Source organism: Scyliorhinus canicula, chromosome 5 (assembly GCF_902713615.1).
Source record: "Scyliorhinus canicula chromosome 5, sScyCan1.1, whole genome shotgun sequence".
In the NCBI taxonomy this organism is placed as follows: Eukaryota; Metazoa; Chordata; class Chondrichthyes; order Carcharhiniformes; family Scyliorhinidae; genus Scyliorhinus; species Scyliorhinus canicula.
In genome coordinates, this window is record NC_052150.1 from 204446403 (window position 1) to 204470417 (window position 24015).

At 43.9% G+C, this 24015-nt stretch overlaps 1 protein-coding gene across 4 annotated transcripts in view; it reads right to left on the minus strand.

Moving 5' to 3' along the window:
- Positions 1-24015, minus strand: part of ube3c (ubiquitin protein ligase E3C) — a 186232-nt gene that overhangs the window by 5938 nt on the left and 156279 nt on the right. For all 4 annotated transcript variants that reach the window (XM_038798378.1, XM_038798379.1, XM_038798377.1 and 1 more), the window contains one exon: positions 14927-15057. In XM_038798378.1, coding sequence (XP_038654306.1) covers positions 14927-15057 — 131 coding nt within the window. The remainder of the gene's footprint in view (positions 1-14926; positions 15058-24015) is intronic.

Here is a 24015-nt window from a genome sequence, read left to right on the forward strand (position 1 = left end):
TATTCTTCTCGCATTAAGTGATTACTATCTGGCAAATTCATCCTGTTTTATTGATCAGTGGCTATTCATTAGAAGGCCTATAACATCAGTACCACAGCGAGGGAGACTTTTACTGCTCAGTCCTTATGTTATCATGCTCTGGATACGAAGAAAAAGATATGCTCAGCACTGCATTGTAAAAATGTAAACACTCAGGAACAATTCACAATACGCATTTCAAATAGCCCCTCAATATTACACAGAACTCAAGTTAGCTCACATTTATTATATACAATGTGTTTCAGTTAAAAGTACAAAAAGCACTACGTTCACACAAAATGATACAAATAAAAAATAAATTTTTAATGTACATTAATGATTTGGGTACAGGTACAGGCTAAAATTTCACAATTTGCAGGTGATACAAATCTTGGAAGCATAGAGGTCAGACAGGCTGGTGGAATTGACAAGACACATGGCAGATACCATTCAATGGTGAGAGGTGTAGAATAATACATACAAAGCAAAGTGAATCATTGAACGATTATAGCACAGGAGACGGTCGCTGGGCCCATCGAGTTTGTCCTGGTCTTCCAAAGAAGCAATTCACCAAGTGCTATTCCCCTGCCTTTTCCCCTATTTTCTGCAAATATTTCCCTTTCAGATATTAATCAGATTCCCTTTTTCAAACCACAATTGACCCTGGCTTCACCACGCTCCAGCAGTGCATTTCATATCCTTACTACTCGGTGTCAAAACGTTATTCTTCATGCCCCCATTGCTTCTTTTGCTAACTACCTTAAATCTGTGGTCTCACTCTCGATCCTTACTCCTTCCACCAATGGGAAGTTTCCTCTATCCACTTTATCCAGACCCCTCATGATTTTAATTACCTCTATTAAATCTCATCTCAACCATCACTTTTTAAAGGACAACAGTTCAACTTTTCCAATCTGTGTACCTGAAGATACTCATCTCTGGCACCATTCTCGTGAATCTTTCCTGCATCCACTCTAATACCTTCATTTCCTTTCTTAAGGGCGGTGCCCAGAATTGGGTGCAGTAGACAGGTTTATCATAACTCCCTTGGCTCTTTTTCTCAGCACCCTATTGATCACAGAATACTCGAGGTCCATCGAGTCTGCACCGACACATTAAAGGACCTGAACTGCCCACATAATTCCACTTGGCAGCACTTGGCCCATAGCCTTGAATGTTATGGTATGCCAAGTGCTCATTCAGGTACTTTTTCAAGGATGTGAGGCATCTCGCCTCTACCACCTTCCCAGGCCGTCACCACTCTTTAGATAAAAAAGTATTTCCTCAAATCACCCCTAAACCTCCCACCCCTCACTTTGAACTTGTGCCCCCTCGTAACTGACCCTTCAACTAAGGGGAACAGATGCTCCCTATCCACCCTGTCCATGCTCCTCATAAACTTGTAAAACACAGAATGTTGCAATGCTTTATTAACTGCTCTCTCAACCTGTCCACCAACCTTCAATGAATTCTGTTCCTCTGCTTCTGCAACCCCTTATAATTGCCCTTTATTTTATTCTCTCTGCATTCTTCCCATCAAAATGAATAATTTTATACTACTCTGCATTAAATCTCATCTACCACATAGCCACCCTTTCACCAACCTATGTCCTTTTGATGTTTTACACTATCCTCCTCACAATGTACAACAAACATGGTTTTGTGTCATCCACAAACTTTGGATTTGGATCCCAACAGCGGGAGGTGCAGATAGAGTCAATGGATGGGAGGCTGGTTCGCTTGATGGTCTGGGTGGTGTTCACTACTCTGTAGCTTCTTCCGGTCTAGGGCCGAGCAGTTGCCATACCAGGCTGTGATGCAGCCACTTAGGATGCTTTCTATTGTGCATCTGTAGAAGTTGGTAAGAGTCAGTGTGGACATGCAGAATTGCCTTAGTTTCCTGTTGTGCTTTCTTGGTGGTAGCGTCAACATTGGTGGACCAGGACAGATTTTTGGAGATGTGCACACCTAGAAACTTGAAGCTGTCAACCATCTCCACTCGGCCCTGTTGATGCAGACAGGAGTATGTACAATACTTTGCTTCCTGAAGTCAATGACCAGCTCTTTGCTGACATTGAGGGAGAGATTGTTCTCATTACACCACTCACTAGGCTCTCTATCTCCCTTCTGTATTCTGACTCATCTTTTTTTGAGACCTGACCCACTACGGTCATGTCATCAGCAAGCTTGTAGATGGAGTTGGAGCCAAATTTTGTCATGCAGTCGTGTGTGCATAGGGACTATAGTGGAGTGCTAAGTATGCAGCCTTGTGGGGTCACGATATTTAGGACTATTGTGGAGATGTTGTTGTTTATTCTTACTGATTGTGGGTCTATGGGTCACGAAGTCGAGGGTCCAGTTATGAGTGAGGAGCCAAGTCCTAGGTTTTGGAACTTTGATATGAACTTGGTTGGGATTATGCTGTTGAGCTGTCATCAATAAATAGGAGTCTGATGTAGGATTCCTTGTTGAGATGCTCCAGGAATGAGTGTAGGGCCAGGGAGATGGTGTCTGCTGTGGACCGGTTGCGGTGGTATGTGAATTGCAGTGGATCTAGGCGTTTTGGGATTATGGAGTTGATGTGCCTCATGACCAACCTCTCGAAGCACTTCATTACTTGGATCGGTACTTGGGACTACGATGTGGTGGCCATCACGGAAACTTGGATAGAAGAGGGGCAGAAATGGTTGTTGGAGGTCCCTGGTTATAGATGTTTCAACAAGATTAGGGAGGATGGTAAAAGAGGTGGGGGGATGGCATTGTTAATTAGAGATAGTATAACAGCTGCAGAAAGGCAGTTCGAGGGGGATCTGCCTACTGAGGTAATATGGGTTGAAGTCAGAAATAGGAAAGGAGCAGTCACCTTGTTGGGAGGTTTCTATAGGCCCCCCAATAGCAGCAGAGATGTGGAGGAACAGATTGGGAAACAGATTTTGGAAAGGTGCAGAAGTCACAGGGTAGTAGTCATGGGTGACTTCAACTTCCCAAACATTGAGTGGAAACTCTTTAGATCAAATAGTTTGGATGGGGTAGTGTTTGTGCAGTGTGTCCAGGAAGCTTTTCTAACACAGTATGTAGATTGTCCGACCAGAGGGGAGGCCATATTGGATTTAGTACTTGGTAATGAACCAGGGCAGGTGATAGATTTGTTAGTGGGGGAGCATTTTGGAGGTAGTGACCACAATTCTGTGACTTTCACTTTAGTTATGGATAGGGATAGGTGCGTGCAACAGGGCAAGGTTTATAATTGGGGGAAGGGTAAATACAATGCTGTCAGACAAGAATTGAAGTGCAGAAGTTGGGAACATAGGCTGTCAGGGAAGGACACAAGTGAAATGTGGAACTTGTTCAAGGAACAGGTACTGCGTGTCTTTGATATGTATGTCCCTGTCAGGCAGGGACGAGCTGGTCGAGTGAGGGAACCATGGTTGACAAGAGAGGTTGAATGTCTTGTTAAGAGGAAGAAGGAGACTTATGCAAGGCTGAAGAAACAAGGTTCAGACAGGGCGCTGGAGGGATACAAGATAGCCAGGAGGGAACTGAAGAAAGGGATTAGGAGAGCTAAGAGAGGGCATGAAAAATCTTTGGCAGGTAGGATCAAGGAAAACCCCAAGGCCTTTTACACATATGTGAGAAATATGAGAATGACTAGAGCGAGGGTAGGTCCGATCAAGGATAGTAGCGGGAGATTGTGTATTGAGTCTGAAGAGATAGGGGAGGTCTTGAACAAGTATTTTTCTTCAGTATTTACAAACGAGAGGGGCCATATTGTTGGAGAGGACAGTGTGAAACAGACTGATAAGCTCGAGGAGATACTTGTCAGGAAGGAAGATGTGTTGCGCGTTTTGAAAAGCTTGAGGATAGACAAGTCCCCCGGGCCTGACGGGATATATCCAAGGATTCTATGGGAAGCAAGAAATGAAATTGCAGAGCCGTTGGCAATGATCTTTTCGTCCTCGCTGTCAACAGGGGTGGTACCAGAGGATTGGAGAGTGGCGAATGTCGTGCCCCTGTTCAAAAAAGGGAATAGGGATAACCCTGGGAATTACAGGCCAGTTAGTCTTACTTCGGTGGTAGGCAAAGTAATGGAAAGGGTACTGAGGGATAGGATTTCTGAGCATCTGGAAAGGCACTGCTTGATTAGGGATAGTCAGCACGGATTTGTGAGGGGTAGGTCTGGCCTTACAAGTCTTATTGACTTCTTTGAGGTGACCAAGCATGTGGATGAAGGTAAAGCAGTGGATGTAGTGTACATGGATTTTAGTAAGGCATTTGATAAGGTTCCCCATTGTAGGCTTGTGCAGAAAGTAAGGAGGCATGGGATAGTGGGAAATTTGGCCAGTTGGATAACAAACTGGCTAACCGATAGAAGACAGAGAGTGGCGGTGGATGGCAAATATTCAGCCTGGAGCCCAGTTATCAGTGGCGTACCACAGGGATCAGTTCTGGGTCCTCCGCTGTTTGTGATTTTCATTAACGACTTGGATGAGGGAGTTGAAGGGTGAGTCAGTAAATTTGCAGATGATACGAAGATTGGTAGAGTTGTGGATAGTGAGGAGGGCTGTTGTCGGCTTCAAAGAGACATAGATAGAATGCAGAGCTGGGCTGAGAAGTGGCAGATGGAGTTTAACCCTGACAAGTGTGAGGTTGTCCATTTTGGAAGGACAAATATGAATGCGGAATACAGGGTTAACGGTAGGGTTCTTGGCAATGTGGAGGAGCAGAGAGATCTTGGGGTCTATGTTCATAGATCTTTGAAAGTTGCCACTCAAGTGGATAGAGCTGTGAAGAAGGCTATGGTGTGCTAGCGTTCATTAGCAGAGGGATTGAATTTAAGAGCCATGAGGTGATGATGCAGCTGTACAAAACCTTGGTCAGGCCACATTTGGAGTACTGTGTGCAGTTCTGGTCGCCCCATTTTAGGAAGGATGTGGAAGCTTTGGAAAAGGTGCAAAGGAGATTTACCAGGATGTTGCCTGGAATGGAGAGTAGGTCATACGAGGAAAGGTTGAGGGTGCTAGGCCTTTTCTCATTAGAACGGAGAAGGATGAGGGGCGACTTGATAGAGGTTTATAAGATGATTAGGGGAATAGATAGAGTAGACAGTCAGAGACTTTTTCCCTGGGTGGAACACACCATTACAAGGGGACATAAATTTAAGATAAATGGTGGAAGATATAGAGGGGATGTCAGAGGTAGGTTCTTTACCCAGAGAGTAGTGGGGGCATGGAATGCACTGCCTGTGGAAATAGTTGAGTCGGAAACGTTAGGGACCTTCAAGTGGCTATTGGATAGGTACATGGATTAGGGTAGAATAATGGAGTGTAGGTTAACTTCTTAAGGGCAGCACAGTAGCATTGTGGATAGCACAATTGCTTCACAGCTCCAGGGTCCCAAGTTCGATTTCGACTTGGGTCACTGTCTGTGTGGAGTCTGCACATCCACCCCGTGTGTGCGTGGGTTTCCTCCGGGTGCTCCGGTTTCCTCCCAGTCCAAAGATGTGCAGGTTGGGTGGATTGGCCATGAAAAATTGTCCAAAATTCTATGATTAACCTAGGACAAAAGTTCAGAGCAACATCGTGGGCCGAAGGGCCTGTTCTGTGCTGTATTTCTCTATCTATTACGACCGATGTCAAGGCCACCGGACGATAGACGTTGAGGCATGTTGCCTGGCTCTTTTTTAACACCGGTATGACAGTGGCCTTCTTGGGGACCTCGGAATGGAGTAGGGAGAGGTTGAAAATGTCCGTGATTACATCTGCCAGCTGGTCCACGCAGGGTCTGAGTGCCCGACCAGGGACCGCATATGGGCCCGTCGCCTTCAGAGGGTTCACTTTCAAGAAGGCCGATCTGACTTTGAAAGCTGTGACGGCAGGTGTGGTATGTCCAGGGCTGCTGGAGCAATCGACAATGGTTTGGTGGTTGCCTGCTCGAACCGAGCATAGAATGCAGAGTTCATCGGGGAGGGATGCGCTGCTGCGGGAGATTCTGCTCGGCTTCGCTTTGTAGCCCGTTATTTTGTTTAAGCCTTGCCACAACCAATGAGAGGGCGCAGTGATATTGTCACTGGGCCAGTAATCCTGAGATTACTGGGTACCCAGGTTCAAATTCCACCACCGCAAATGGTGAAATTTCAATTTAATAAAAAGAAACCTGCAATAAAAAAATCTAACGACAACCATGAAACCATTGCCAATTGATGTAAAAGTCCATCCGATTTACTAACGCTCTTACCTGGTGTACCGACATGCGGCTCCAAATCCAGAGCACTGGCCACGTAAGCTACTCAGTTCAAGGGAATTAGAGCTGGGTAATAAACGTTGGCCCGGCCAGCAACACCCACATCCCACGAAAGAATAGAAAAACAATACGCTGACCGATTTACCGCATCTGTGAAACACACTTATTTAACTTAATGATGTTTTTTTATTCACGTGATCAACCTTTGAATTCCATTATCCCCCTCCACCCCACCCCAGATAGAAATAATTGTATGCTGCAGTAAAATTGATAAATGATAGCACACATGATGTGATTTGATAAATTGTATCCCACATTCTTATTATTGCAACATAATGCTCCATACTGAATGTGCATGTGAACAAGGTTTAAATTAGGTTATACTGTTTCATTATCTGGTGTGAACAAAGAGGGATTCATCCTAGGAATACAGAAACACCTGCTTATATGTGTCAGTCCTAAAGTATCAGAAACTACATCCAAATAAAACTACTGCTTTAGACAGTCTGTAGAAATCCATAATGGCTCCTGTAAGGATATCCTACAGTATAACCTAGTTTGACATTATGGTATGTCAAAGCTTTTTTTGGTGCATCTGGCAGCAACGCACAAGAAGAAAAATTATATTTGAGCCAATGTAGTTTAATGTTGTATGATGGTCTTAAATTCATTCTCTCAAATTGCTCCACTACTATCAGTGCCAGTCAGCAATCATCAGAGTGCTGTACCATTCACCTTAAGTTGGTAAGGACAAAATCCAGGTTTTGGACTGCTGCATATTTTTCAGTATTTGAGTGGACCTCCAGACTGAAGGAACACAATTCTTTTGAGGACACCCGATGGTAAGAGAAGGCCCAGAAAAGGAGCCTAATAAAGGAATACCAGCGATCTAGTGTCCGAGGACCAATCCCACTTCCTGGAAACACTTGCCAAGTGTACAGTCGAAGATGCGACTCCAGGATCCGGCTCATCAGCCGTGCAAGGACACACAGAACCTATGGCCAGTAACATGGAGTATCTTAGGTGGACAATCATACCCGTTAGCGAGTGATCACCGTAGAAGAATAGCTCGGTACAAAATCTTTGTGTAACAATTCATCTCTACTGAAATGCTACCGGCGAAAAGGCAACCTTCAGAAAGGTGAGAGAAAATTTCACAAGTTTGTTGGTGCACTTTTCGAAAATCTCAGCGATAACACCAGTTTTGCAATTATTTGAATAATGCAGTTTCCTCAGCTCCACACAGCAGGCCCTAAATTTTAAACTTTGTAAAGTTGCAAGAATTCACCACATGACACATACAAGTGCTTCATATTCAAAGTACTTGGCCCCACAGTTACATTTCCCCTTAATTACACAGCTGACAGTTAAAGTGAATGCGAATTGACACCATCCAAAGGTTATAATAATCTAGTGGAATGCTGTTACTGCAAATAATATAGTCTCGTGATTCATGATAGGGTCAAATCATACTGGATATAACGGATAATTGACTACATGACACTTGATGCATCTGTGTGAACTGACATACAATTTACATTCAAAAAAGAAGAATGTAGCGATATAGTCTAAGTAAAATGAAATTGCCAAGCTTTAATTCATATTGCCTTTGATGTAAAGCTTACGTCATGAAAAGTAGCAGTGAGATTGGTTTGCCAAGACGTAGATTTACACAACACACAGTATTTAAATACAAATATAGGAATAAGCCCTCAGTGCAAAAAAAAAAATCAAACTTCTCAATAAGAAAACTTCAAATTCAAAATTTTCAGTTGGTTCAAAAACTGGACGTATAACGACCTGGGGAAGATGATGATGAGATTAGACTGCAAGAAGATCTAAACAACCAATTAAATGTGCCAACACATGGCAGATTAAATTAAATGCCAAGAAATGCCCAGTATTTTGTATGATGAACAAGGGGAGGCAACATAAACTACAGGGAACAATTCTATAAGGGACGCTGAAACAAGAGACCTGGAGGTTGGGTATATGTACATAAATCACTGAAGGTGGCAAGGCAGTTTGCGAAAGTAATTAAAAAGGCACATGGTGTTTTGGGATTTATAAATATTGACATAGGCTAGTATAAAAGCAAGGAAGTTATGGTGAACCGTTGCAAAACAGCATTTGGCCTCAAATCGAGGCTGATTTAGCACAGGGCTAAATCACTGGATTTGAAAGCAGGCCAGCAGCACGGTTCAATACCCGTACCAGCCTCCCCGAACTGGCGTCGGAATGTGGCGACTAGGGGCTTTTCACAGTAACTTCATTTGGGAGCAGCCGAAAGCTCCACCAATGCCAGGACTGCAAGTGGATCCTGCGGTGGGAACAGCAGACAAAAGCGAGCACCTGGGAAGGACGTAGAATCAGAATCTACCAGGACATTGAGGCCGATCTAGCAAAACGCAGGGCCAAGTTTAATCAGGCGAAATCTACAGGGAGGGTGTGCCTGGTCATGGGGAGGCACAGGAAGAAGGGGTCCGATGGGGTTGGGGGGATGGAACACAAAAGGAACAGTACGAAAAATGTGTTGGGTGTCCTATGAGCTTCGGCAAGGGAGGAGCAGACTGAAGAAGCAAGATGGCGCCACAAGCAGCCACTTTGGAGGGTTCCTAAACAAAGGGAGAACCCAGATTGCAGGGGTGCACCCAAGTGACGTACACACAGGTGGCGGCCATGTTGAGTGTCCCCTGGACAAAGGGAAACCCCAGAGCGCAGGAGTCCGACCTCGTGGTGAAAATGGTGACCGCAGCCATTTTGGACGGCCTCCTGACCAAGGGAAACACTAGAGTACAGGGGTGTGTACATCAGGTAAGTATGGTTGATCCCGCAGGAGTCAGGGGACAGAAACTTCCCACCAGGATTATCACCTGGAATGTCAGGAGACTTAACGGCCCAGTGAAAAGATCCAGAGTCTTCGCCCATCTGAGAAGCCTGAAAGCAGACATAGTCTTCCTGCAGGAAACATACCTGAAGGAGAAGGACTGACTACTGGTAAGAAAGGGCTAGGTGGGACAGACATACCATTCATGCTGTGGGACGAGGGCTAGAGGAATAGCCATATTGACGAGTAAGAGGATGAAGTTCACTGCAACAAGGATGGATATTGACCAAGGGGGACGGTACTCACGGTCAGCAGTGTCCTAGACAGGACATCGGTAGTCCTGGTTAATGTGTACGCGCCCAACTGGGACCACACAGTTAGAAATGCCTGACATTGACACGCATCCACTGATCATGGGGGGGGGGGCGGCGGCGGCTTCAACGGTGCACAAGACCCACCGAGAGACCAATTGAACCGCAGATCGGGGAAAAGGATGGGCATGGCTAGGGAGCTGGCAACATTCATGGAGCAGATGGGGACGGTAGACCCATGGTTCCTACATCCCCGTGAGAAGGAATTCTCATTCTTTTCGCCAGTCCACAAAGCATCCTTGAGGATAGACTTCTTTGCAGTGGGGAAAGCGGTACTTCCAGGAATAGTAAGAGCGGAATATTCCACGATAGTTATCTCCAACCACGCTCTACATTACATGGATGCGAGGTTGGAGATGGGCCGTGCCGAGCGCCCCTCGATAAGATCTTCTGCCAAAAAATATCCCAAGCCATATGTTACAAATAACCGGAATGGGGAAATCTCACCTTCCTTGTTCTGGGAGGCACTGAAGGGGGTGATTAGGGAAGGAATTATAGCCTACAAGGAGCGAAGCGATAGGGAAGAGAAGTTGGTCAGACAACAAATAATCAACTTCATTCTGAAGGTCGACAGAAAATAGTTGGAGGCCCGGACCTTAGAGCTTCTGAAGAAGAGGAAAAGTCTACAGATGGACTTTAACCTGCTATCCACCAGGAAAGCAGTTCACCAACTCCACCAAACATGGGGGACCTTATACAAACACTAGGAAAAGGCTGGCTGGTTACTGGCTCACCAGCTGAGAAAGCAGGCAGCTACGAAGAAAATAGCACTGGTGAAGGATAGCAGAGGCGGACTGGTAATCAAGCAAAAAGAGGTCAACTGAGCGTTTGAGACCTTCTACCAAGGGCTGGACACCTCCAAACCCCGGACGGGAATGCAGAGATGAAACGGTTCCTCGATGGACTAGTCATGCCAGTCGTGGGGGACAATAGGCAAGGGGAGCTGGAAGCACCAAAAAGACTGTGAGAGATCATGGAGAGTATCAGCTCCATGCAAACGGGTTAGGCGCCGGGACCCAACGGGTTCCTGGCAGAGTTGCACCAGCCCTGGTCCTGCACCTACGGGACATGTTCGCAGACTCGCTAGCAAGGCGCACCCTGCCTCCTGTGCTAAAATAGGCCAAGCTATCACTGATACCCAAAAAAGACAAGGACCCAATGGAAAGTGGATCATACAGACCCATTTCACTGCTTAATGTAGATGTGAAGATACTCACAAACCTCCTGACCAAGAGACTTAAGAACTGCGTACCGGAAGTGATCACAGAGGACCAGACGGGCTTAGTCAAGGGGAGGCAGCTAGCTGCGAACATCAGGCGGCTGCTGAATGTAATAATGACCCCTTCTGGGGAGAGAGCACCAGAGGTGATCGTCTCCGTGGACGCAGAAAAGGCCTTTGACAGAGTCGAATGGAAGTACCTCATCGAGGTACTGGAGCGGTTTGGGCTGGGGACAGGATTCACTTAGTGGGTGAAACGCTTGGTCCAAACGTTCGGAACAACACCACCAGCTCTGAATACTTCCAGCTGCATAGAGGCACAAGGCAGGGATGTCCACTGTCCACGCTCTGGGTAATCAAACTACTGACGATCGCTTCTGAGAGACACTAAAATCTTGGGTGGCCGCAGCCGAGGGGGCGAGGAAAAGGATAAGAGTGTCAAACATGGAATGGGTGAGGCTCGATGAGTCCTCCTGTAAGGGAACGTCTCTCCGAGCACTCGCCAAGGCAGTGCTCCCATCCCCCTATCAAAGTACACATCCAGCCCAGTGGTGGTAGCCACTTGAAAAGAAATGTAAAGAAAATCGCTTATTGTCACGAGCAGGCTTCAAATGAAGTTACTGTGAAAAGCCCCTATTCGCCACATTCCGGCGCCTGTTCGGGGATACTGTTACGGGAATCGAACCGTGCTGCTGGCCTGCTTGCATAGCCAGCGATATTTAGCCCTGTGCTAAACAGACCCTGTTTGAAGACGTGGAACCAAATGAAGCAACATTTTGGTCTAACCCCCCCTGCGCTAACCACAAATTCCCGCCAATCATGCTTGCCGCCACCTTTACAAAATAGACACAGGACCGGGTGACGCTAGCAGTTAGGGACCTTTACATATGGGTCAGACTCGCAACCTTAGACAAGCTGACAGAGGACTTGGACCTGCCGATGAGACAGGAGCTCAGGCACCTCCAAATTAAACACTTTCTCCACAAGGAGATGGCAAAATACCCCAGGGCCCCGAGAGTGACCCCACTGGAGGAACTAATCAACACGGACTGTCAGGAGGGGTGCGGGAAACTGTGGGAACGTATACGGATGGTTACTGGACAGGGCAAGACTACCGCTGGACGAAGCGGGATGGAAATGGGAGGATGAATTGGCGGTGGAAGTGGGTTGGGGACTCTGGAGCGAAGCACTGAGCAGGGCCAACTCCACCTCCTCCCGCGCTAGGCTAAGCCTTGCCCAGTTCAAAGTGGTGCACAGAGCCCACCTGACTAGAACCCAGATGAGCAGGTTCTTCCCCGGAGGTGGAGGACAAATGTGAACAGTGCCAGGGAGGCCCGGCCACCCACACCCACATGTTCTGGGCCTGTCTCAGACTTGTTAGTTTCTGTACAGCCTTCTTCGAGGTGATGTCCAAGGTTATTGGGGTGAGGGTGGAGCCGTGCCTGAGAGTGGCAGTCTTTGGGGTATCGGACCAGCCAGATCTTCACACAGGGAAGAGGGCTGATGTCCTGGCTGTTGCATCCCTCATCACACATGTGGAGAATCCTGCTCGGCTGCCGATCTGGGCACCATCCACAGCTGCAGACTGGCTGGCAGAATTTCTCAACCAGGAGAAGATCAAGTACACCGTCCGAGGGTCGGACAAGGGCTTCCATAAAGCACGGGGGCCATTTGTCAGCTTGTTCCAAGACCTGTTCAAGGCCAACAGCGACTATGAAGAGAGGGGGGCTGGAAAAGAGGGGGGGGGGGGGGGGGGGAGAAGACAAAGGTAGGCGGCACAAGAAAAAGGGGCAGAGGGCGGGAGGAAAGGAAAGGGAACCAAAGGGAAGCACAAAGCCAAGCACAGGGGCAAGGGGAGGAGGGGGAAGGGCCATACAGCCCCCCAACCGCCTAAACACTAAAAAATAAAAGCCCCAGCAGAAAGAAGTGGAACTCAATATGTGGCAACCTGGCAGACGGCAATACTAAGGGGGGAACTGTGCTACCGGGGGGGGGGGGGGGGGGGGGGGGAGGCACCACATTTAAAAACAGCTGTAAATAGACACAAACCTGTGTGTCAGATACACTTGAGCTGTGTCTCTGTTAAAACTGGAAATACTAATAAATATATATATATCTTTTAAAAAGAATTCCACGGGGCAGATGGATCTACGTGTTCTAGTATAGGAGTCACAAAAAGGTAGTCTGCAGGTATAGCATATAACCAAGGCCGCTAATGGAATGCCTTCCTCTATTAAGAGATAAATTGAACATAATGGTAAGGATGTCATGCTTCAGTTTTACAAGGAATTGGTGAGACTGCATCTCAAATACTTGCAGTTTTGGTTTCTCTAGGTTTACTTGATTAATACTTGGAATGAAAAGGTTGTCTTAGGATAGGTTTGACAAGTTGGGCTTGTAAGAACTTTAGAAGTATGAATGGTCTTGACAAGGTGGATGTGGAAAGGATTTTTCCTCTTGTGGGTTAGTCCAGAAGTAAGGGGCACCATTTAAAAATTAGGATACGCTTAGGTGTCCTAAAACCAGGTCACCCTTATAGGATAGGGATGAGGAGTAATTCTGAGGGTTGTGTGACTTTCTAACTCTCTGCTTCAGAAGGCGGTGGAAGAGGGGTCACTGAATATTTTTTACGGCAGAGATGGAAGGGAATCTAAGATTATTGGGGGTATTCATAAAATCCCTACAGTACAGAAGGAGACCATTCAACTCATCGGGTCTGCACCGACCCTCTTAAAGAGCTCCCTACCTAGGACCATTCTCCCGCCCTATCCCCATAACCCCTCTTAACCGTTGGACACTAAGGGGCAATTTAGCATGACCAATCCACCTAACCTACACATCTTTGGACTGTGGGTAGGTGGGAATGTGGAACTCGAAACACACACAGATCAGCCATGATGTTAGTAAATGGTGGAGCAGGCTCGAAGAGTCAAATGGCCTACTTCTGCTCCTAATTGTAAGTTTATATTTATGTTTGTCCAAAGTTTTTAGAGGGTGCAGAGAAAGTTTATAAGAATAGATCCAGGAATGAGAGACTTCAGTTATGTGGATAGTTTAGATAAGCGACGGCTGTTCTTTTTGGAAAAAAGTGTTAGACAGGAGGTTGATGGAGGTTTTCAAAGTGATGAGGTATTCAAATGTCCCCAACAGCAGAAGCATTGAGAACCAGGACACCTATTTATGGTGATCGGCAAAAGAACCAGCGGCAACGTGAGGAAAAACATTTTGTTTTTAAATGCGGCAAATGGTAAACATTGGGAGTACACTTTGAGAGTGGTGGAGGCAAATTCAATTGTGGTTTTCAAAAGGGAAGAGTAAGAATTTTCAACATTGTGGGGAAAGGACTGGGGAGTGAAACTAGTCAAACTGCTCTGGCAGAGAGCATCACAGGCTTAATAGGCCAAATGGCCCTCTTTGGTCTGGTAATCATACAATTTACAGTGCAGGATGCCATTCGGCCCATCGAGTCTGCACCGGTCCTGGGAAAGAGCACCCTACTCAAGCCCACGGCTCCGCCCTATCCCCGTAACCCCCACTTAACCTTTGGACACTAAGGGAAATTTATCACGGCCAATCCACCTAACCCGCAAATCTTTGAACTGTGGGAGGAAACCAGAGCACCTGGAGGAAACCCACACAGAAACGGGAAGAACGTGCAGACTCCTCACAGACAGTGACCCAAGCCGGGAATCGAACCTGGGATCCTGGAACTGTGAAGCAACTGTGCTAGCCACTGTGCTGCCCCATCATTTTAAATAGTGGGAACCAAAGGTTCAACCATCAAATGTACAATTTGAATAAATTAGTACAAGAATGGATGCAATATCCGAGACCCTAATGATGTTTCTGAATCCAAACTTTCCAGCATCACATGCACATATATGCATTGATGGGCACAGAGCTGATCCATCTAGGTGCACACACAGATGCTCCTAGTTTTGAAGGCAACAACACAACTACGAGGCAACAGAAGCCAAGGAACATGGAGACAATATCTAATCATGATACAGATTTTCTAATTGAATTGAGGTTGTTTTTGTATGCTTAAATAGAGAATATGATTGTACTATCCATGTTTCACTACTGAGCACTAGGTCAAATCGTTAACAAAGTAACACTTCAAACAAAATTGGAACTTAACTTAAAAAAAACATTTGTTACACTGCTAGAAAAGTTTAAAATTATGGATCCCTTCTAAATATTTACAAATAGAAACGGGTAGAATATTTGTACAAAGTCCTTATTCTGTACCTTAAATCCCAGCAGAGGTGGTCGTGAGCAACTGGTGACAAACTTCAGCAATTTGCGCTTTTCATCATTAGTGAAACTCTCTACCACATTCCAGAATATTGTAATGACCGCATGGTCTGCTGAATAACCACCTAAAATGGGAAGGAAAGCAGATATTCTTTAGAGGCACTCTGAAAATTATGATTTACTATCACAAATTTGTCGATAACTTGATAAATGCCAAAACATCCAACGACAATTAAGAGCTCATTGTGTGGAAACAGTCGGAATCACCCTCTGGACACATGCTAAGGAAAAGGATGTCGTGTTAGACAAGGATCACACAACGCAAAACAAAGATGTGGAATTTCTGCTGTATTCGACCCTAGATGCAACCATAATCTGGAAGCAAACAAATTATGCGGCTTAATAAATTCAGAAATGTAACTACAATACTCAAGTCTGCACAAACATTTATGTTTGTCCATCAAATAATCTCCACCCACAAAATTGTCCATGATTTCAGCTCTCAAATGTGAGTATCCACCAATTGCATGTCAGCAGGGGTTCGCAAAATTGCAAGCAACTTTACAAAACAAAGTCATTTTTCTTGTTTTTTTTTTAAACTGGAAGATCATTTGTGATGTGCTCGGTCTTTTCGGTTTCTTTCAACATATATTTTATATAAGTCACGCTGAATGGGTGGCACGATAGCACAGTGGTTAGCACCATTGTTTTACTGTTCGGGTTCGATTCCTAGCTTAGGTCATTGTCTATGCGGAGTCTGCACGTTCTCCCTGTGTCTGCAGTGTTTCCTCCCACAAGTCCCGAAAGACGTGCTTGTTAGATGAATTAGACATTCTGAATTCTCCTTCAGTGTACCCAAACGGGCGCCGAAATGTGGTGACTAGGAGATTTTCTCAGTAACTTCATTGTCTCACACAAGTCCCGAAAGACGTGCTTGTTAGATGAATTAGACATTCTGAATTCTCCTTCAGTGTACCCAAACGGGCGCCGAAATGTGGCGACTAAGAGATTTTCTCAATAACTTCATTGTAGTGCTAATGTGACCCTACTTGCGACATTAATCAAGATTATCATAATTTGAAAAGCTTTCCCAATAGCAGGTTCCTAAACAAACTGTGTCTGATGTACATAAATTGTTGAGTTGAAAGCGATATTTCTTCAGCAAAACCGAACATCTGTAGTGAGGGTTCAGTATTTTCCATGGATCCTCCACAACTGCTGATTGTATCAATTTTAAGTCAATGTATTCCAAATGAGACTGATGTTCAGTTCACCAAACACCCTCAGTAAAATAGGTGTAATCTGGGACACATTTTCAGGATGTGCTCGGGGAGGAAACTTCAAGCAAATTAATTGTTTTGCGTGGAAATGCAAGTCTAACTTCAAGTGTAGGTGTTGAAAAGGCAGTTGAGAGTGCTCCTTTGCACCTTAATTGGAAAAAATTAATTGAGTATTCTAAATTTGTTGAAAAAAAGAGAATGTTCCTCTGCGGTTTAGTGGTGACATTTTTTTGAGGGAGAATTGATGGAACTTTATTCTGCACCTGGAGATGTTACAAATATCTAGGAAGTGTTTGCTACCAACAATGGGCGCTTAAAATACAAAAACTAATTTCGAAAGTCTCTTGCATTACTGGGAAGCACCTTTAAAAAAGTACTCTAGCTGTCCAATGAACTTCTATTAGGTTTCTCATGATGAGAACTGAATTCTTCCAATACATTGTCTTATAAATTGTCTCCAACTGGGACTATTCTTTTGTACGGATTTATATTATAGCACTCTCAACCATCACCACCTAACCCCAAGCAAGGGAATATCCATGCATTTCCACACGCAAACAGTGATGTGCACTTTCACTTGCGCAAGAGAAGGGCGAGCAGGTCATAACCTTTGGTTATACATTTATATTGTATATTGTTCACCTATCTCGGTAAATGGAATTTTGTTTATAGAAAAAAGGTTCCCTGGGAATTTAGACAATTAAATGGATTGTGTTTAGACTTAGGTAAGCATGGACATGGGATCGGAGTGTCATAGTGATGATGTAATTAATGGGAGGAGCCAGGTCTGTGACAAGCAATTTCACTTTCAGTTTGCCGAAGACAGAAGGACCCGAGGCTCGTATCTGAAAGCAACTCTCTCTACAGAGGACAGCAATTATCTTTCAGTTTGCTAACTTTATTTACAAGGGACATTTGACCTGTAATGGGCTTTGCTTAATAATAATAATAATAATAATAATAATAATAATAATCTTTATTGTCACAAGTAGGCTTGCATTAACACTGCAATGAAGTTACTGCGAAAAGCTCCTCCTGGTCGCTACATTCCGCAACCTGTTCTGGTACACCGAGGAAGAATTCAGAATTGTCCAATTTATCTAACAGCACGTCTTTCGGGATTAGTGGGAGGAAAACGGAGCACCCAGAGGAAACCCAAGCAGACACGGTGAGAACGTGCAGACTTCACACAGACAGTGAGCAAACCCAGGAATTGAATCTGGTACGCTGGTGCTGTGAAGCCATAGTGCTAACCACTATGCTACCTTACTCGGAGTTGCAGAAAGTATATAAATTAGAAGTTAAAGTATTTCCTTTTATTGTTTAAGAACAACTGTTATTTGTAAGCTATTTTCTGTGATGTTAATCCTCTTGGGTTAAGAATAAAGTTTGTTTTATTTATAAAAGATCCCAACATATCAGTGGAATTACTCCTGGGGATGAAGTATCCTTTTTTCACAGTTTACAATTGTAAAATTGTTGGGGTTTCTCATCCAGTTTCCTAATATACATTGGGGCTGGGCTGGTAACCTAACAGAAAGTTGAATGCTTTCATAATAATAATTTATTGTGCACTTAAATGTCTAAATGTCTCAAAGAACTATAGCCAATTCACTACAACAGACTACTGCAAAGAACAAGGCGATACTGACCAGATAATGTTTCTGTGGTATTGATCAAGAGATAATTATTGGACAAGATAATTATCTGGTCGCCACATTATAGGATGGATGTGGAAGCATTGGAAAGGGTAGAGGAGATTTACAAGAATGTTGCCTGGTATGGAGGGAAGATCATATGAGGAAAGGCTGAAGGACTTGAGGCTGTTTTCGTTAGAGAGAAGAAGGTTAAGAGGGGACTTAATTGAGGCATACAAGATGATCAGAGGATTAGATAGGGTGGACATCGAGAGCCTTTTTCCTCGGATGGTGATGTCCAGCACGAGGGGACATAGTTTTAAATTGAGGGGAGGTAGATACAGGACAGATGTCAGAGGTAGGTTATTTACTCAGAGAGTAGTAAGGGCGTGGAATGCCCTGCCTGCAACAGTAGTGGACTCGCCAACACTAAACGCATTCAAATGGTCATTGGATAGGCATATGGACGGTAAGGGAATAGTGTAGAGGGACTTTAGAAGGGTTTCACAGGACGGCGCAACATCGAGGGCCGAAGGGCCTGTACTGCATTGTAATGTTCTATGTTCTAAGACACAGACTTCAGAAAATATCACTACTCTTGACAAAAGCAGCCCTCTTGACTAGAAGTCCATCCACCACCTTCAATATCTGCTCCCTCCAAGGCTATGGTGTCAGCGGAGAGATGAATGTCTTTACAAAATAATTCATTTGTTCATGGGTCACTGGCTAGTTCAACATTTATTATTCTGTCCTAATTGCTCTCGAGTATGTGGTGAGCTGTCTTCTTGAACCTCTGCAGTGCCATGGGCGTAGGTACACCCAGAGTGCAATTAGGGAGGGAGTTCCTGGATTTTAACCAAGCAGCAAGTGAAGGAACGGTGATATATTTCCAAGTGAAAATTAGTGGCTTGGAGAACTTGCAGGTGGTGACATTCCCTTGTATCTGCTGTCCTTGTCCTTCTAGATGCTAGTGGTTTGAAAAGTGCTGTCTAAGGAGAATTGGTGAGTCCCTACTGTACATCTTGAAGATGATGCACATTACTGCCACTGTGTATCAGTAGACTGGGTGTCAATGAAGTGGGTTGCTCTGGCCTGGATGGTGTCAAGCTTCACGAGTGTTGGTAGAGCTGTGCTCAACCAGGCAAGGATTCCATTCACACTCCTGACTTGTACTTTGTACAAGTGGACAGGCTTTGGGGAGTCAGGAGGCAAGTTGATCACTGCAGGATTCAGAGCCCTTCCCCTCCTCTTGTAGCCACAGTATTTACATGGCTAATCCAGTTCAGTTTCTGGTTAATAGTAACCGCCAGGGTGTTGATAATGGAAGATTTAGAGATTGTAACACCACTGAATGTCATGCGGCGATGGTTAGATTCTCTCTTGTTGAAGATAGCCATTGCCTGCCATTTGTGTAGCATGAATGTTACTTGCAGACCAGGCCTAGATATTGTCCAGGTTTTGTTCCATTTGGACATGGACTCCTGTTCTAAAGAGCAAAAAGAACAAAGTAAATTACAGCACAGGAACAGGCCCTTCGGCCCTCCCAGCCTGCGCTGATCCAGATCCTTTATCTAAACCTGTCGCCTATTTAAGAAACGTTACCAGGAGCGAGCTTGCTGTTTTGGAGCAGTGCTGTAATTCCTCTGCAGATTTTCCAGTGATGCTTCATAAGATAAAACTAAGAATTACTTTCACACTACCACAGACATTCTTATTCAATTCCCTCCCCTTTATTCCTCCGCCTCTGAAGATGCTATCTATTAAAAACAGTCAGTTTCAAGTGGATTGGAAGGTACAGAAATAAAGTAACCTTGTTAGAGTTGCAGTGGACTTTTGTGACATAATACCTGGAGGACTATGTGCAGTTTTGTCCCCATATCCAAGGAAGGATGTACGCCTTGGAGGCTGTACAGTGAAAGTTCACTGGATTGGTCCCAGGGATAAGGAGGTTGCCTTACAATGAGAGGTTGAGTAAATTGGGTCTATATATATTTTGCATTTAGAAGAAAGGTGAACGCATAGAAACATAAAAGATTCAGAAGGAGTTTGACAGTGTAGAAACAGAGGTTGTGCCTGTTGGCTGGGAAATATAAAACATGGGAGCAGGCTCAGAACAAGGCGTCGATCATTTAGGACTGAGATTAGGCAAACTGTCTTCAGTCAAAGGGCTGTGAATCTTTGGAAACGTCAACCTGAGGTGGTGGATGCTCCAAATTTGAGTATATAAAAGGCTAATTTAGGTCGATTTTTGTGTTTCTCGGGTAATCAAAAGATGTGCAAACTGGGCACTAAAGTGGAGTTGAGGCAGATGATCAGCCATTATCATATTGAATGGCAGAGCTGGCTCGGGGGGACGCATGATCTACTCCTGCTCCTATTTGTTATCTTATATGATATGATATTATGTCTTTGATGTGAGGGTGGCACATGGCGCAGTGGTTAGCATTGGGACTACGGCACTGAGGACCCAGGTTTGAATCCCGACCCTGGGTCACTGTCCATGTGGAGTTTGCACATTCACCCCGTGTCTGCATGGGTTTCACCCCCACAACCCAAAGACATGCAGGTTAGGTGGATTGGGCACGCTAAATTGGCGAAAAAATATATTTGGGTAATGTCTTTGATGTGGAAGAACACTGACAAAAGGTTATTAATGTCGATGATGTTGAAGAAATTAATAATTTCAACCTGTGGTTAATTACGATCCTGTTTAATCCATTTATAATACACTGTATATACAGAATTGGAGATTTGGCAATGAATAAAAGTGACCTCAGGAAGAGATTCAAATGAAATCAGAGGAATGCTATTATATCGTTAGAGATCAACCATACTTCTGAAATCATTAAAACTAGGCTGAGTCACAATCACCAAGTGTTTTTGTGAACTCCAATTAGCACCTTGTTACAAAGGGGCTGGTTTAGCTCACCAGGCTAAATCGCTGGCTTTTAAAGCAGACCAAGCAGGCCAGCAGCACGGTTCGATTCCCGACAGGCGCCGGAATGTGGCGACTAGGAGCTTTTCACAGTAACTTCATTGAAGTGATACTCGTGACAATAAGCGATTTTCATTTCATTTCATTTCAAGATGGCTATCCACACACTATCACACACCAGGAGAGATAAATCAGAACACTTGATAAAGTGCTACATCAAAAGTTATTAAAGAAAATAAAAACCCATGTAATAGGGGTAAGATATTGACATGAATAGATGATTGGCTGGCAGAGATAAGGCATAAATGCCAAACCATAAATGGGTCTTATTTAGACTGGCAAGATGTAATGAGCGGTGTGCCACGAAGATCCATGCTAGGGCTTCATCTATTTACAATATATACAAGACTTAGATGAAGGGATTGAAGGGATGGTTGCCAAATTTGCTGATGACACACAAAGATAAGTAAGTTGCAAAAAGAACAAAAGGAGGCTAGAAAGAGATAAGAGATAGGTTAAACATCTGGCAAATGGAGTAGAATGTGGGAAAATACAAAATTCTACATTTTAACAGGAAGTATAAAAAAGCAGATTGTCGAAATGGTGGGAGATTGCAGAATTCTTGAGGTGCAGAGAGATCTGGGTGTCCTTGGTGCACAAATCACAAAAGGCTGGGTTGCAGCAAATTGTCATTTTCCTATCTCATATTGAGGACCAGTGGCACAAAATTTATTAGGTGGACGATCAGAATAGTTAGTGAGTGATCGCCGAAGAAGATTGTGAGGGGAATTAAATACAAAAGTAGGGAGGTAATGCTTCAGTTGTACAGGTCACTAGTGAGACCACGTTTGGAGTATGGTGTACAATCTTGATCACCTTACTTAAGGAAGGATGTAAGTGCATTGGAAGCAGTTCAGAGATAGTTTTCCTGACTAATACCTGGAATGGATGGGTTGTCATATGAGGAAAGGTTGGACCGTGGTGCTAGGCTTGTATCCCCTGGAGTTTAAGAGTAAGAGGCAAATTGATTGGAACAGACAAAATCCCAAGGTATCTCGGCAGAGTGGCCGTGGAGAGGATTTTTTTTTGTGGGAGAATCCAAAACTAGGGAATCACTGTATACAAATAAGAGGTCACCCATTTAAAACGGGGACGAGGCAAGATTCTGAGGGTCATGAGCCTTTGGGACTCTTCCTGAAAAGGTTGTGGAAGCAGCGTCTTTGACCATTCTTTAAGGCAGAGGTAGATATATTCTTGGTAACCAAAGGAGGGGTCGGAGGGGGGGGTGGAAAATCATAGGCTACTGGGGGTAGGCGGCATGCAGATTTGAGGTTACTATCAAATCAGCTATCATCTTATTAAATGGTGGAGTAGGCTCAGGGGGCCGAATGGCCTACTGCTGCTCCTCGTGTTCATATGCAACATGCGACGGTTTGCCAAACCATAAAAAAGCAAAGAAAGATTTTCAATACATTGTCCTTTAAATATATCAAACAGCATCTTTTATTCAAGAAAACCATCAATTGTTGGTTACTTGGATTCTGCAATAATGCCAAAACATCAGCACTTTAGCACACTGACAGGCACAAAGAATAACAGCAAACTTTAATAAAAAGGCAACACACACGAGTCGGACCATGTTACATGTGGTGATAATATTGATAAAACAAAGTAAACAACTGGGCACAATTGCAGATTAGTAGTCATTATTGTACTTTGTTGGATATGAATTGCAAAGCCTAAATGTGCCATACATTTTAATTCGACTTTTCTTTGATGCATAGCATTCAAAATTGAATTTCAGGGATCCTGCAAATCAGGAGGTAGAGGTGTATGTTATGATCAAATGCTAACTAAAGGTCATGTGAATTTACAGAGATCCGAGAAGAGCATTTAATTAAAAGTATGATTTATGCAGACAGTGAACATATATTATTGTTCTAATGTTTTTATTGCTATTAATTATGGCACACTTGGATTGGATTTTAAACACAAATTTTGATTGGCAACATTTAACTGCCAGAAACGTTCCACCTCTGTCTACCTAAACAGAAAAAAGCTGCAGCCAGAAATTAGAATTTGACAAGTACTGCATAGAATAAGATAACCTGTATTTGGAAAAAGGTTACAACATCTACACATTTTTAAAATGGCACAGTACATCCATACAAGCTTAGGTGTTGTTTCACTGAATGTTACAACCGCTAACTTTGGTTTTCCCCACACATTTTCCTTCTTTACGCATCATTACAACAGACAAAGTACCAGAACCTTGCAGATTAATGATAACAAAGCGTTCCTGTAAACAAGACCAATGCAATGCTTAGCTGACCTACGAATAAACCCTCCTCAGACTTGCCATAAAAATGGATTTCAAAATGGTTGAGAGTTATTTTAACCCTGGCACTTAATCCATGGACATAAATCACTTGAAGGTTTCTTATTCTTTAACAATGAGTTGAACAAACATGACGGCAATTATCAAACTAAAACAAATTTTAAAAAAATCTACCATCAAATCAGACCTCAGCACAACATAATAAATGTACTTAATCACCAATTATGATAATTAACTGACAACTGATCTATAAACACATTTTTCATTACAAAATTAAATAGGAACTTGAAGCACCAAGGCTATTTGCTTTGTTGCAATTAAAAGCAGCAGTGCTGGCTCTAAAGCTAAAGAAATCTATTGGCAAAGCTTATATATCTGTATTGAACACCATAGGGCCAGGAACTAATCAGTTATACTACAATCTGTTGAAAGTCTCTTGAGGTGAGGTTTCTCAATTAAGGTAAAATTAAGTTTAAGTTTACAAAGCTTCCCCCCCCCCCCCCCACACTTATTTCATTTGCCAGTCTCTGTACTTGCTTAAAAGATGTTAAATGTTCCAATTCTGATGAAAGGACATAGACCTGAAATGCACTCTCTGTTAATGCTTCCGAACCTACAAAGTATTTTCAGCATTTTCTGTTGTTTCACATTTCCAAAATTCACAGTATTTTGGCTTTAGTGTAGGGATCAGATACAGGTAGCTCATCCCATCTATTTGGCAAAAGTAAACTGAGGATTTCTTGAAATATTTGTTTGACAGCATCTTTCTTCGACTGCATTGTCTGGTGACCATGATAGATTTTTGAGCAGAACTACATAATTAGCATTATGCTGGCAAGACCATGGTCTTCCAACAGATTGAGTGCCTCTAGGGTGACTGATTAGCTTCTGAC